Below are 12251 nucleotides of genomic sequence, written 5' to 3'. Positions count from 1 at the left end.
AGCGCTTGGAAAGCGTTCCCCTCATAGGGGCGGCCATTGCTAACCAAGCCATCACCTGCTGTTAGCATCCCATTGACTCCCATTCATTTTACCGTTCTCTCTCACTTATACACACACACACACACACATTATATATATATGTATATAAATCCTTTTATTATTTACAATGCTGTTAATTTAATATTACATATTCCTGCGCTGTGCCGGAGATGTTAGCATGTCTCTAATATCTCTAGAGAAGCAACATATTGCTTCTCCCTCCTTGTCTTTCTGCCATTTTCTCCGCTGCTAAAGAAACTCTTAAGCCTTTTAAAAGTCCTCGTCCGTGCTCCTAACAAATTTGACCTTAAGACCTCTTTTAAAGGTTAAGATGCTTTCTGAATTACTCGTTTTTTACTAGGATTGTTTAGTTAATTTTAAGAGTAAACGCCCACATTTTTTAAAGAAATTTCTTAAGAGTTTTGTCACTAGGAGCTACTCTTTGCATTAAGATTATTTATGAATACGGCCCTGGTCTTATCTCAAACGCGGGCCAGGCTTCGGGACTTTTTTAGGCTTCTCCCTCGTTTTATATTTATTTTATGAATGAAAAGAGACAGATGTGCTGCTGGTGGAAACAACACGAGACATTTCTTCACTGCATCTGCTAAAGGTATGGCCTTTTGAACCATAACTGGTTCCTTCATTGGTTTCTCTGACCAGATTTCTATCCGGTTGTGAAATGATCAGGAGTAGACCTAAATGCCTTCTGAAATTCTTTCGAGACCACTCAAACCAGTTCAGAAGGTGCTCTGAAAGCATTTTAGACGAAACTGGAAAAGTGACACATGCATTTGGTTGTTTAAACGACATATGTCAATTTTACTCCTGGCAAATTAAAAAATAAACGCGTGAGGGCGTGTTATAGGCTATGTGCACATGTAGTAGTCAGATATGTCCTCGAATGAATAAGCCAACATGCAAACTGCCAAGTGAAACTAAAAATAAGTATTAGATTCTCAAAAACACAATAATCATCAATAAAACTAAGGAAATGAAATGCTCTCTCACCCGTGTTTAGCTCTTAGTCCTGTTGCGGTGTTTGATCTTGAAATGAGCTGATGATAAAATGAAGTTAAATGAGCTTATCACACGGCTCTGTGAAATACTTGATTCTGATTGGTCAATCGCTCATTCCAGCGGCACGTTATTTCCAGATAACACACACACCGCTCATCCGGGTACTACGAGTTATCTTGACCGGTTCTACTTCTGTGCTTAACGCTGGCGCCATCTTGTGGCTTAAACAGCCGTGGGTTACAATGGAAGACTTCAAGGCAGGTTTCCTTTATAACGTTTTTAATATAGATATTTTTCTTACACAAACGCATCGATTGGAATCAGAAGGCTCTATTAACCCATCGCAGTCGTGTGGAGCACGTTATTTGACGGACAGCTGCATTTTTTATGGACTTCAAACACAACTACAACTACTGCTGGGATTAACGTTAGCCTGGACTTTTTAAATATAACTCTGATTGTATTTGTCTGACAGAAGAATGTCATAAACACCTATAATGACTTGAGGGTGAGTAAATCATAGGCTTGGTTTCATTTTTGGCTGAACTAACCCTTTCAGCATTTATTCTCAACATTTAGCAGCAATAGATAAAGGCTTAAAGCAGGTTGGAACTGTTTTTCTTCATGGAAGCTTTGCGGAAGAGCTAATAAAATATTTAATCTCAAGACAATATTTTGTGTCTAATAATTATTTGAGACTAGTAGCCGTGTAATAAGCGGGATAATGTCCACCCAGCCGGTTGTTATCGCAGAATAAACCCCTTCAGAGTGCCTCAGATTGTCAAACATGCCTTTTACTGTGGTGGCAATAGTAGCTAAACGTTTAAACTAAACTTCTGATGCTTGTAGTGTCTGAGATCTATGCAGGAGGGTAGCCATCTTTTCAGAAGTGAGGGGGACAGAAATGTTGTAATACCATTGTTTTTTTTTGACCAATATAATTTATCGCATGTCTTGCTTTTAATTCGGTAATATATCAAATACACTGCTGAACAATAACCACTAAAATCTGTAATATTTTTCTCCTATACTTTATGCCAATTTTATGATTGGTTTATGTACTACAACACTTAAGACTTGCATTGTCTCCTTAGATTGTAAAAAAAAAAAAGATATATATTTTTGTATATATGATATAATCTATATATGCATTTATTTAATTAAATGCAGTAAAAAACGTAATACAGTGAAATATTATTCTGATGTAACTCATCCATTCTCTATGTGAATAGTAAAGTGTGATTTATTCCTGTGATCAAAGCTGAGTTTATCATCATTACTCCAGTCTTCAGTGTCACATGATCCTTCACTAATCATTCTCAGATGAGGATCTGATGATCAACACACATTTATGATTATTATCGGCCTTGCTCGTTGTGCTGCTTCATTTTTGTTGAAGCCACTATATACCATTCAAACATTTGTGGTAAAATGAAAAAAAAGAGAAATTAATACTTTTATTGATCAGACATGCATTAAATTGATCACAAGTTATATTTTAATATTACAAAAGATAATTTATTAAATACATGCAAATAAATGCTGTCCATTAAACTTTCTATTCATCAAAGAATCCTGAAAAATTAAATATACCATGGTTTCCACAACAATTTTAAGTAGCACAAGTTACTGTTTTCAACACAATAATCATAAATGTGTTGATAGAATGATTAGTGAATGATCATGAGACACTGAAGACTGGAGTAATGATGATAAATTCAGCTTTGATCACAGGAATAAATCACACTTTACTATATATTCACATAGAATTGTTTTTGTAATGATATTTCACAATATTACTGTTTTAACTGTATTTTTGATTAAATAAAGTCAGCACTTAATTGGTGAGCAGAAGATACTAAACATTTAAAAAGCTGTCCGTTAGCACTGCATTATTCATGTGATATACTTATTGCCAATAAATAGCCTGCATTGAGATGGCTGGAAAAACACACATAAATCATATATTGTCGCAATAGTCTGATTGTCGTCGTCACGTTTCATCATCATAACGATTGTTTTCCTGCAAATCTCGCGCGACAGTATTACTTCTACGAATCCGCTTTTGGACTTTTTTTTGAGAGCGCTCTCTATTTAGATACGAATAAAATGATTTTCCTTCAGCTGCAGCGCCTCATATTTAGATACGAATAAAAACTTGAAATATTGAATGTTAAAAACTGAACATGTTTGTGTGAAATAACCCTTTAAGGACTGTGTAAACTATTTTTTCTAGGACCTTCGATAGAAATGGCAGATTCGATATGGGCCTGTAGTTGGAGAGAACTTCTGGATCCATGGATGGGTTTTTCAGTAAAGGTTTGATGACAGCAGTTTTTAATGTAGATGGTCCGTGCCGTAGATGGACGTGCCGTTTAATGTAGATGGACAGTGTTTTTGTACACTGTAAAACAAAACATTTTAAAAATAAGTTACCTGGTTGCCTTAAAATTTTGAGTTCATTGAAATTAAGTATTTTAGTTAATACAGTGAACATTTTGGAGAATCGACAACATTTATTAAAATATTATTAAAAGATTTTGTAAGCATATTGGGTAATTGTGTGTTTTATTTGTGATGATGGAGCCAAACTGTGCTATTTTCATGATTTATATATTTTTTTAATGTGCTTTAGATACAATAATATTTTGAGTTTCTATTCATTAAACAAATTTCCTTCATTGTATCAACTCACATTTTAAGTTCAAGACTCAAAATTTAAAGGCAATCAGGTTACTCACTTTCTTAAGTTAAACCAACATTTTTTTCACAGTGTAATGCTGTTTTCTGTACAGTATCCTATATAAATTAGGGATGGGACGATACACTTAAACTCACGATACGATGCACCTCGATATGCTAGGGTTACGATACGATACGTCACGATACGATATCAAAATATATTTTTTTTCTTTCAAAATCTGTGATTTTTTTTTTTACCACCTAAGTAATGTCCTTAAACAAAAGGTAGGATTTTTCTCTGTTTTTGCATTTTGGTTCTAAGTTGTTTAAAAAAAAAAAAAGGAGAATTTTTAGAAGTCTGCAACCACATCTTAAACAGGGGTGCCAATAATTGTGGAGGGCACTATAGGGCTGTCAATCGATTAGAATATTGAATCGCGATTAACTGCATGATTGTCATCAGTTAACTCGCGATTAATAGCAATTTAATCACACCTTTTTAGCAATTGTAAATGTATCTTAAATTAAGTTTAAATTAAGTTTTTAATATTCTAATCAACATAGGTATGGACAAATATGCATGCTTTATGCAAATGTACATTTATTATTGGTGAAACCATACTTGTTCAATAATAATCAATACAGCATGAAGACTAGACATATCAAAGGTCATAGATATGTTTATCTAAGAAATTGTTCATGTCTAAAGCCTAAACTTAAAAATAATGAGTAAGTAGTGATTTCTCTAATTTTAACAATATACAGGGAGTTTTTATGCTGGCAGTTTAATTCAGAACAGGGCAAAGTTCGTATGAAAAATTGTTAATGTGTACCAGTGAGCGAACCAGAACCACACCATACCTGGAGGAGGTCCATATTCCACGAGTAGGAATATAGTGTGGCCCCTTTAAGAGATCCGCATTCCCTATTGAACTGCCGGTATTTTGCGTGTGCGCGCCGAACTTGGCCGTGATTCACGTGGACAGTGTGAAGAACACGGACGACTCGGGAACGCGCTTGTTCAGGAAAGTAACCTGTGCATTCGTTTTAGCCGATTGTAATGTATTTAGTTCAATAAAACACGTGTACTGTAAGCGGGGTGATGGTGTTAAAGATTTACCTCAGACATGAGAGAGTGAGCTGCAGTGCATCGAAAAAACGCCCTTTCTGGAGTCTAATAAAAGTTTAACAGAAAATATGGTAGTTTATGTAGGCAATAACTGCATTTTTGGTTTAGAATATTAATGCTAATGTCAACCATTTTCTTTCCCTATTAATGTTTGCTGCTGCTTCCTTTGTCTGACTGCTCTCACTTTTTCCAACTATGGGCTATGCCTCAGATCAAACAGAAAATGCGCGCTGCGTTTTGTTATGTCTGCCCCATGCACACACACACACACACACACACACACACACACACACACACACACACACACACACACACACACAATACACTAAATTATTTATATACTACGCAAATCATGCAGCAGTACCATCTATCTTTATTTCGCGATCCATTTTTTTTCGACCTCGATGCGTTTCGTCACGTTTTGTATCGCGATATTTTGTCAAACGATATTTCGTCCCATCCCTAATATAAATGCGTGCGCGCTCGCCTTTCAATAATGCAGTGCGTCGGAATAACGTTTCTTTGTTTCATAATATAAGATTAATGTTGGGAAACTTGTAGATAATGTACAGAAATAACATTTATATGGCAAGCCGTTTTGACTATTATGTATTCCAATGATATACATTTTTGATATCAAGAATTAAATTTCCACTGGTAAAAATTATAATTCTTGATATCTGCAATAGTATTTTCACTAGTGGTGTCACCTGCCATACAAATTCAATTGTTGATATCAAGAATTAATTTCTTCCTATAGTTGAAATTGCAATTTTACATCAGAAATATCATTCTTACTAGTAAAATTCATAATTTTTGATAGCAATAATTGTATAGTTAGCCTACTAGAGCAAATATCTGTTCTTGATATCAACAACTGAATTGCTACAAGTGATTTTTATATCAATAATTTGATTTTCACTATGACTATTTTGATGTCATGAATGTGATTGTTAGTAAGAAAGCACTTTTAGATATCTGAAATTATATTGATATCAAAAATACATTTTGAAATACGTCGCAGGACGTCCGTCTCTGTGGTATGGACTGTATTTAGTGGCCTGTCAACATTTGTGTGTTTACTCGCAGTTTATGAGGACATGATTCGGTTTATGGACTATTGTATGCGACTAAACCGTCGCAGTAGCAAGCAAAACGGTTTTGCACGTCAGAATACTGTAACGTTATACAGAGAACAGCAATGGAGTAACCGTTAGCGCATTTGAATGACGAAGCACGCGATCGTGTCGTTTGCTGATGTTTACTCACGCGACGATAGCCGACAGCACAGACATCTGAAGTTGATTTACTCACCGGCTGCTTCCAAAGCAGGACCGAACCTTTATCGCTGGGACCGCTCCGTCAAAAACACACTTCTTTGGTATGATTTGGTGAAGTCCTGTGACAGCAGTACACCAACTGCTATAGAAGGTTGAAAAACATCAATGCGGATGTCCTAACCCAGGACCTTCAACATATCTCATCTGTCTCCTCCAGTTTTTCTGACTTCATTTCTGTTGCTGACTCTGTGGATTTTTATAACCAGTCCCTGAGCAGTCTTCTGGACCTCCACGCCCCGCTAATATCCCGGACAGTCTCATTCACGCGCTCAGCACCTTGGTACACTTGCGAGCTGCGAAAGATGAAGGCGGCGGGGCGTGTCCTTGAGCGGCGCTTCAAGGCCTCGGGACTTACTGTTCACAAACAGGCATACCGGAAACAAAAGAGGGCTTGTGCAGAAGCTCTGCGAAACGCACGGTCACAGTATTATTCCACTATCATTAATACCAACCATGGAAACTCTAAACAACTTTTTTCAACTATAAACCACCTTCTTAAACCCCCTGCATTCTCCCACTCTGAGACCACCGAGGAAAGGTGTAATATGCATATTCATTTTTTCAAACAAAAAGTAAACAACATCCGCTCCAACCTTACTACTACTACTGCTCTGTCCCCTCAAATGGAAGACCCACCATTGAAGATTGTCCAGCCCCTCTGTTCTTTCTCAAATGCTACACAGGAACAGGTAGAGGATGTCATCAAAAAAATGAAGCCGACCACCTGTGCTCTGGATCCTTTCCCTTCAACTCTATTGAAGGCCAACCTCTCTATAGTTTCTCCTTTTATTACCAAAATCATAAACCACTCCCTTACGGTTGGTCAGATCCCATCTACATTAAAAACTGCTGTCATCAAACCTTTACTGAAAAACCCATCCATGGATCCAGAAGTTCTCTCCAACTACAGGCCCATATCGAATCTGCCATTTCTATCGAAGGTCCTAGAAAATATAGTTGCAGCACAACTTCATGTTCACCTCAAACACAATAACCTGTTTGAAAAGTTTCAGTCGGGTTTCCGCCCTGGTCATAGCACTGAAACAGCCTTGGTCAGGATCACCAATGACCTCTTGATGACAGCTGATACTGGTTCTCCATCTCTTCTCATCCTACTAGACCTAACAGCTGCTTTTGATACAGTAGACCACAACATTCTCTTACAACGCCTGAAATACAACATTGGACTCTCAGAAAAAGTTCATAATTGGTTTATTTCATACCTGACTGGTAGAACTGAGTATGTTGCCCTTGGAAAATGCAAATCAATCACCCAAAATGTCACCTGTGGTGTTCCTCAGGGCTCTGTGCTGGGACCCACACTGTTCTCTATGTACATGCTTCCCCTTGGAAAAATCATTAGCAGACATGGTATATCGTTCCATTGTTATGCTGATGACACACAGCTTTATCTACGGACAACCCCAAATTCCTCTGCTCCCCTGCCAACATCCACACTGACCACCTGCCTGGAGGAGATAGAGACATGGATGAACCTCAATTTCCTACAGTTGAACTGTTCCAAAACTAATGCTATCATAATTGGTACGCAACATCAGCTTCGCTCTTCAATCATCACTGGCATAACTTTCTCTGGCCAAAATATCACCCTTTCCACATCTGTCAATAATTTAGGGGTCAAAATGGATTCTCAGCTCACCTTTGACACCCACATAAAACACCTCAGCAAGACTTCCTTCTTCCACCTCAAGAACATCGCCAAACTCCGTCCAACTCTCAGCCTGGCTGATGCAGAGAGGCTCGTCCATGCCTTTGTCTCCTCCAGGCTGGATTACTGTAATGCACTCCTCATCGGGATCTCTGGCAAAAGCATCCAGAGACTACAATACATCCAAAACAGCACTGCCAGAATCCTGATGAGGGTGCGCAAGCATGAACATATCACCCCTATCCTGAAATCTCTTCACTGGCTACCTGTCCGGTTGAGAATTGAATACAAAGTTTCACTCCTCACCCATCAGTGTATTCACGGACATGCCCCCCTTTACCTACGGGAACTTATCACCTATCCGACTTCTTCACGCACCCTTCGTTCGGCAAACACAAACACCCTCCAAGTTCCGAGAACAAAACTTTGCAGCATGGGTGGTAGGGCCTTTTCATCGGCAGCTCTGAGGCTGTGGAATGCCCTGCCGGACTACCTGAGGGCCCCACAGACTATTGATGTTTTTAAACGAAACCTTAAAACATATCTTTTTACACAAGCTTTCGGATAAATGTGTTTTATAGGTTTTATTGTGTTATATGTGTTTATACATATATGTATATATATATATATATGTATGTATGTGTGTATGTATATGTGTATATGTATATATATATATATGTATGTATGTGTGTATGTATATGTGTATATGTATATATATATATGTATGTATATATATATATATATATATATATATATATATATATATATATATATATATATATATATATATATTATTTTTATTTTATTTTATTTTTAAAAGTGGCTATTTACTACCACTTGGTGTTTTGTAGCACTTTGAGATTGTAAAAATGTAAAGTGCTTTACAAATAAAATTCATTATTATTATTATTATTATTAGCAGTGACCGTGGAGATCCACTTTGAGACGCGACTGAAGCGATGCTGTGAAGCTTCCCGTCATTTCTGCGTTCAAATCGGTTCAAATGCAGCGCTGCCTTCCCAGAATGCTGTGCTGAAGCGTTGAAGTCGCTCGACGTCACCCATAGGAATAAAGTGGAGCGCGGCGCGGACTATAACCGACATTAGTGTTCACGGACGACCGGATCTGCAGCTGAGAGAGTGTGTATGGGCGTGCATTTCCTCTCTCGCTCTAGTCACGCGCGCGCGCACCCTACCGGGAGAAGAGCCCGTACGGCCCATACAAGGACCTTCCGCTCTATTAACGTCAAGCCGACCCATACTCGAAAAAAACTCTCCGAAACTTGTGAGAAACCGGAAGGAGTATTTTTGACACAGAAATACTCCATCAAACGTCCAACATTAGTTTTTGAAACTTTGTCTTTTTTTAGGATGGGAATCCAAGTCTTTAACAGCGTAAAAAGCTCAGTATGCATGAAACAGCATTTCACCGCCCCTTTAACATTTCACTTTAACTAGTGAAAATGAATTTTTGCTAACAGGAATTTTTATTTATACAAATAAGAAAGTATCATTGACATTGATAAAAAATATTTTTTAGTAAGAATTGTATTTCTGATGTAGGAAATTGTAAGAAATCAATTTTTGATATCATCCATTGAATCTGAATGGCGGCCTATGGTGAAAAGTATGGCAAGCCAACTTAACTTTTATTAATCCCCAGGATATTATTTCTTGATATCAACGTTTAGATTTCCTCTAGTTAAAATGTTAATTATTGGTATCAACAATGACATCACTCACAGAAATATAATTATTGATATCAAGAATTAAATTTCATCTAGTAAAATAATTCTTGATATGTATTTCCACTAGTTAAATCTCACTATAGGCTGCCATTAAATTGAAATGTTTTATATCAAGAATTGATTTCCCACTAGTCAAAGTTTCAATTTAACATCAGAAATACAATTCATACTAGTAAAAAAGGTTATTATTTGTTACTAGTAAAAATTGTAATTCCTGATATCAAGAGCTCAGTTGTTCCGTATTAATGTCATTTCTGATATCAATTAGAGTAATTTTAGACATGTAAAATGGCTTTCTTACTAACAATCACATTAATGGTATCAGAAATTAGCATTCTGAATTATTAGTTGAAATTTAATTCTTGATATTAACAATTTGTATTTCTGCGAGTGCCGATGTCATTGTTGATATCAAGATTTCACATTATTTACTAGTGGTAAACTATTTAATAATATAGCATTTTAACTAATGCACATTTATTTGTTGACATCCAGAATTCAGAAAATGAATGAATAAAAGTCAAATCTGCACCTCAGGGATATTTTGAACATTCACTTTTCAGTATTTTTGAGTCCATGAAGAGAACCTAACACACACTCTCAATAATATGATCCACAACCACTGAAAGATCTCCTTTAAACAGTTTTCAAAATATTTTAATAAATCTAGAGAATGATTGTTACATCAAAAGCGAAAGTAAGAGAGTTCGACTGAAGATGGCAGGGCTCCCTCTGCTGGCCGAGTGAACACTGAGCACACGCGCACACACACACACACACACACACACACACACACACACACACACAAAGCAAAGCCGTTTCTGAAACACACACAATACATGCACATACTTAATTTCAAACGCAGATGTTTGGAGGTATGACTACTGCAGATCTACACAACGAAAACTTAAAAATGGCACTTGTATGAATAAAAGTAAACAGCTGAAGAATATTTTTTTGTGCTTTTTTTCTCTTTACATAAAAACATATAAAAGTTTAATTACTTACGGACTTTCATATCTATAAAAGAATACGTTTTACAGCACATTTACTTGATTGTAGAATTGAGAACTGTGATGTAGAGACATGGCATTACCATGATCAAATATCATCAAAAAGTTATTACACACAGCGGATGAATCTCACAAAGGAATGAAGAAATTAATTTGATGTGAAGAATTCAAGACAATTAAGCACATTTCCCCCAAATTCTCATGACTGTAATGCATGAATTCATTTCCACTACAGTAAGTGTGTCTGGACGTAATGAGATCAGAGAATAATGAGAAGTACACACACATATAAATGACTATAACACAGTAATGAGAACATGTTTAAGTCTCTGGTGCTGTTCACATATCGCTCAAAAAATTACGATTGTTTTTCATTTAAATTAAACTATTTTAGTTCGATAATATTTTGTATTTTTAGGGGATTTTATTGTAATAAATAATATTTATGCAGTAGTTATAATCCATTTATTAACTTTTTAGGCACGGACCTGAAAATGTAATTTCTAGTTTAAACTATAAATGCTTTGGAGCACAGACTGAAGTTTGGTCTCTTTTACGGACGATATTTGGCAGATTACTGCTGAAGTGAAAACGTTTTAAAAAGTGAAAAACGTTATAAAATTGTACATGTACACATTTTACTCTAAAACTTAGATAATCAAAGCCATAAATCTAAACACGTTGTGTTCCAAATTTGAAGTTGATATCTCAAAAAACGAGCTTTTAGTCAGATTGTGTTTGTGTGCAGTACCAAACGCCTCCACTAGAGGAAACTCATTCGTTTCCAATGGCCGCAAACAATACAAGTGTGACTATTTTTTCAGGATTATTTAACCTTTTCCGAATCATGTCCATAATTTGTCCAGCAAGCGCCAAAACCTTTACCAAGAAGTAAAAATAAAAACAAAACGTTACATTTTTCAGTCAAAAATGTCCGAACAGCACCAGAGGGTTAATAATATATTTGTCCGAAATGCAGTAAGAGAAACAAGTTTTTTTGCATTATGGTAATGAAAACAATAACATGCTTAATTGTTATAAAAATAAAAGAGAGAAAGCATTCTTCGTGAGATTCACCCACGAGGAAATCCAATGCCATGACTTCCTAAAAGATGAATGACGCGCCACATGAAGTAGTTTTTTTGGAGGAAACAGGAGCACAGAATGGAGCGGTGAAATCAGTCTCCGCAGCCATCGAGCCGGTTATTGTGGCTGCCGTATCCGGCTCTCTGTTTTAATTCTGCTGAAGTCGAGCGAGAGTCTGGGCGGGTGGGCGGAGCGTTTGCCGCTCTGGGGGCGGGGACTGCCGGCGGGGGAGGCGGGGCTTGGCAGGTGATAGACAGGTGAAGGGGGCGAGTCTATAGCACTTCCATCGGAAGAATGGGGGCTGGCGCAGCGTCCTCTTTGTAGGTAGCGAATGCACTTCTTTTTCCTCCTAGGAACAGTCAAGAGAGTTATCTGTGAATAAAGCGTGGATGTGAAACGTCACAAATATGAACAATGACAAAAATAAAAGCACACAAAAACAAACAGTTATGGCAGAATATGAGCTACTACTCTATTTAACGAACATGACCTAACCATGAGCAGTTCATGTGTTACGGTATTTGTT

General features: G+C 36.9%; 2 protein-coding genes across 12 annotated transcripts in view; both read right to left on the bottom strand.

Moving 5' to 3' along the window:
• The window catches only part of ube2b (ubiquitin-conjugating enzyme E2B (RAD6 homolog)), a 254975-nt gene that overhangs the window by 64461 nt on the left and 178263 nt on the right, over positions 1 to 12251 (bottom strand). The window lies entirely within an intron of this gene.
• The window catches only part of tcf7 (transcription factor 7), a 94151-nt gene continuing 91515 nt past the window's right edge, over positions 9616 to 12251 (bottom strand). For 3 of the 11 annotated variants that reach the window (XM_067422926.1, XM_067422928.1, XM_067422931.1), the window contains one exon: positions 11867 to 12074. In XM_067422926.1, coding sequence (XP_067279027.1) covers positions 11998 to 12074 — 77 coding nt within the window. In that variant the 3' untranslated portion in view covers positions 11867 to 11997. Of the gene's footprint in view, positions 12098 to 12251 lie in introns of all 11 variants that reach the window. The other 8 variants (XM_067422929.1, XM_067422930.1, XM_067422925.1 and 5 more) reach the window with 6 other exon arrangements.

This window comes from Pseudorasbora parva, chromosome 18, assembly GCF_024679245.1.
Source record: "Pseudorasbora parva isolate DD20220531a chromosome 18, ASM2467924v1, whole genome shotgun sequence".
Lineage (NCBI taxonomy): Eukaryota > Metazoa > Chordata > Actinopteri > Cypriniformes > Gobionidae > Pseudorasbora > Pseudorasbora parva.
This window is presented reverse-complemented; position numbering and strand designations above follow the sequence as displayed.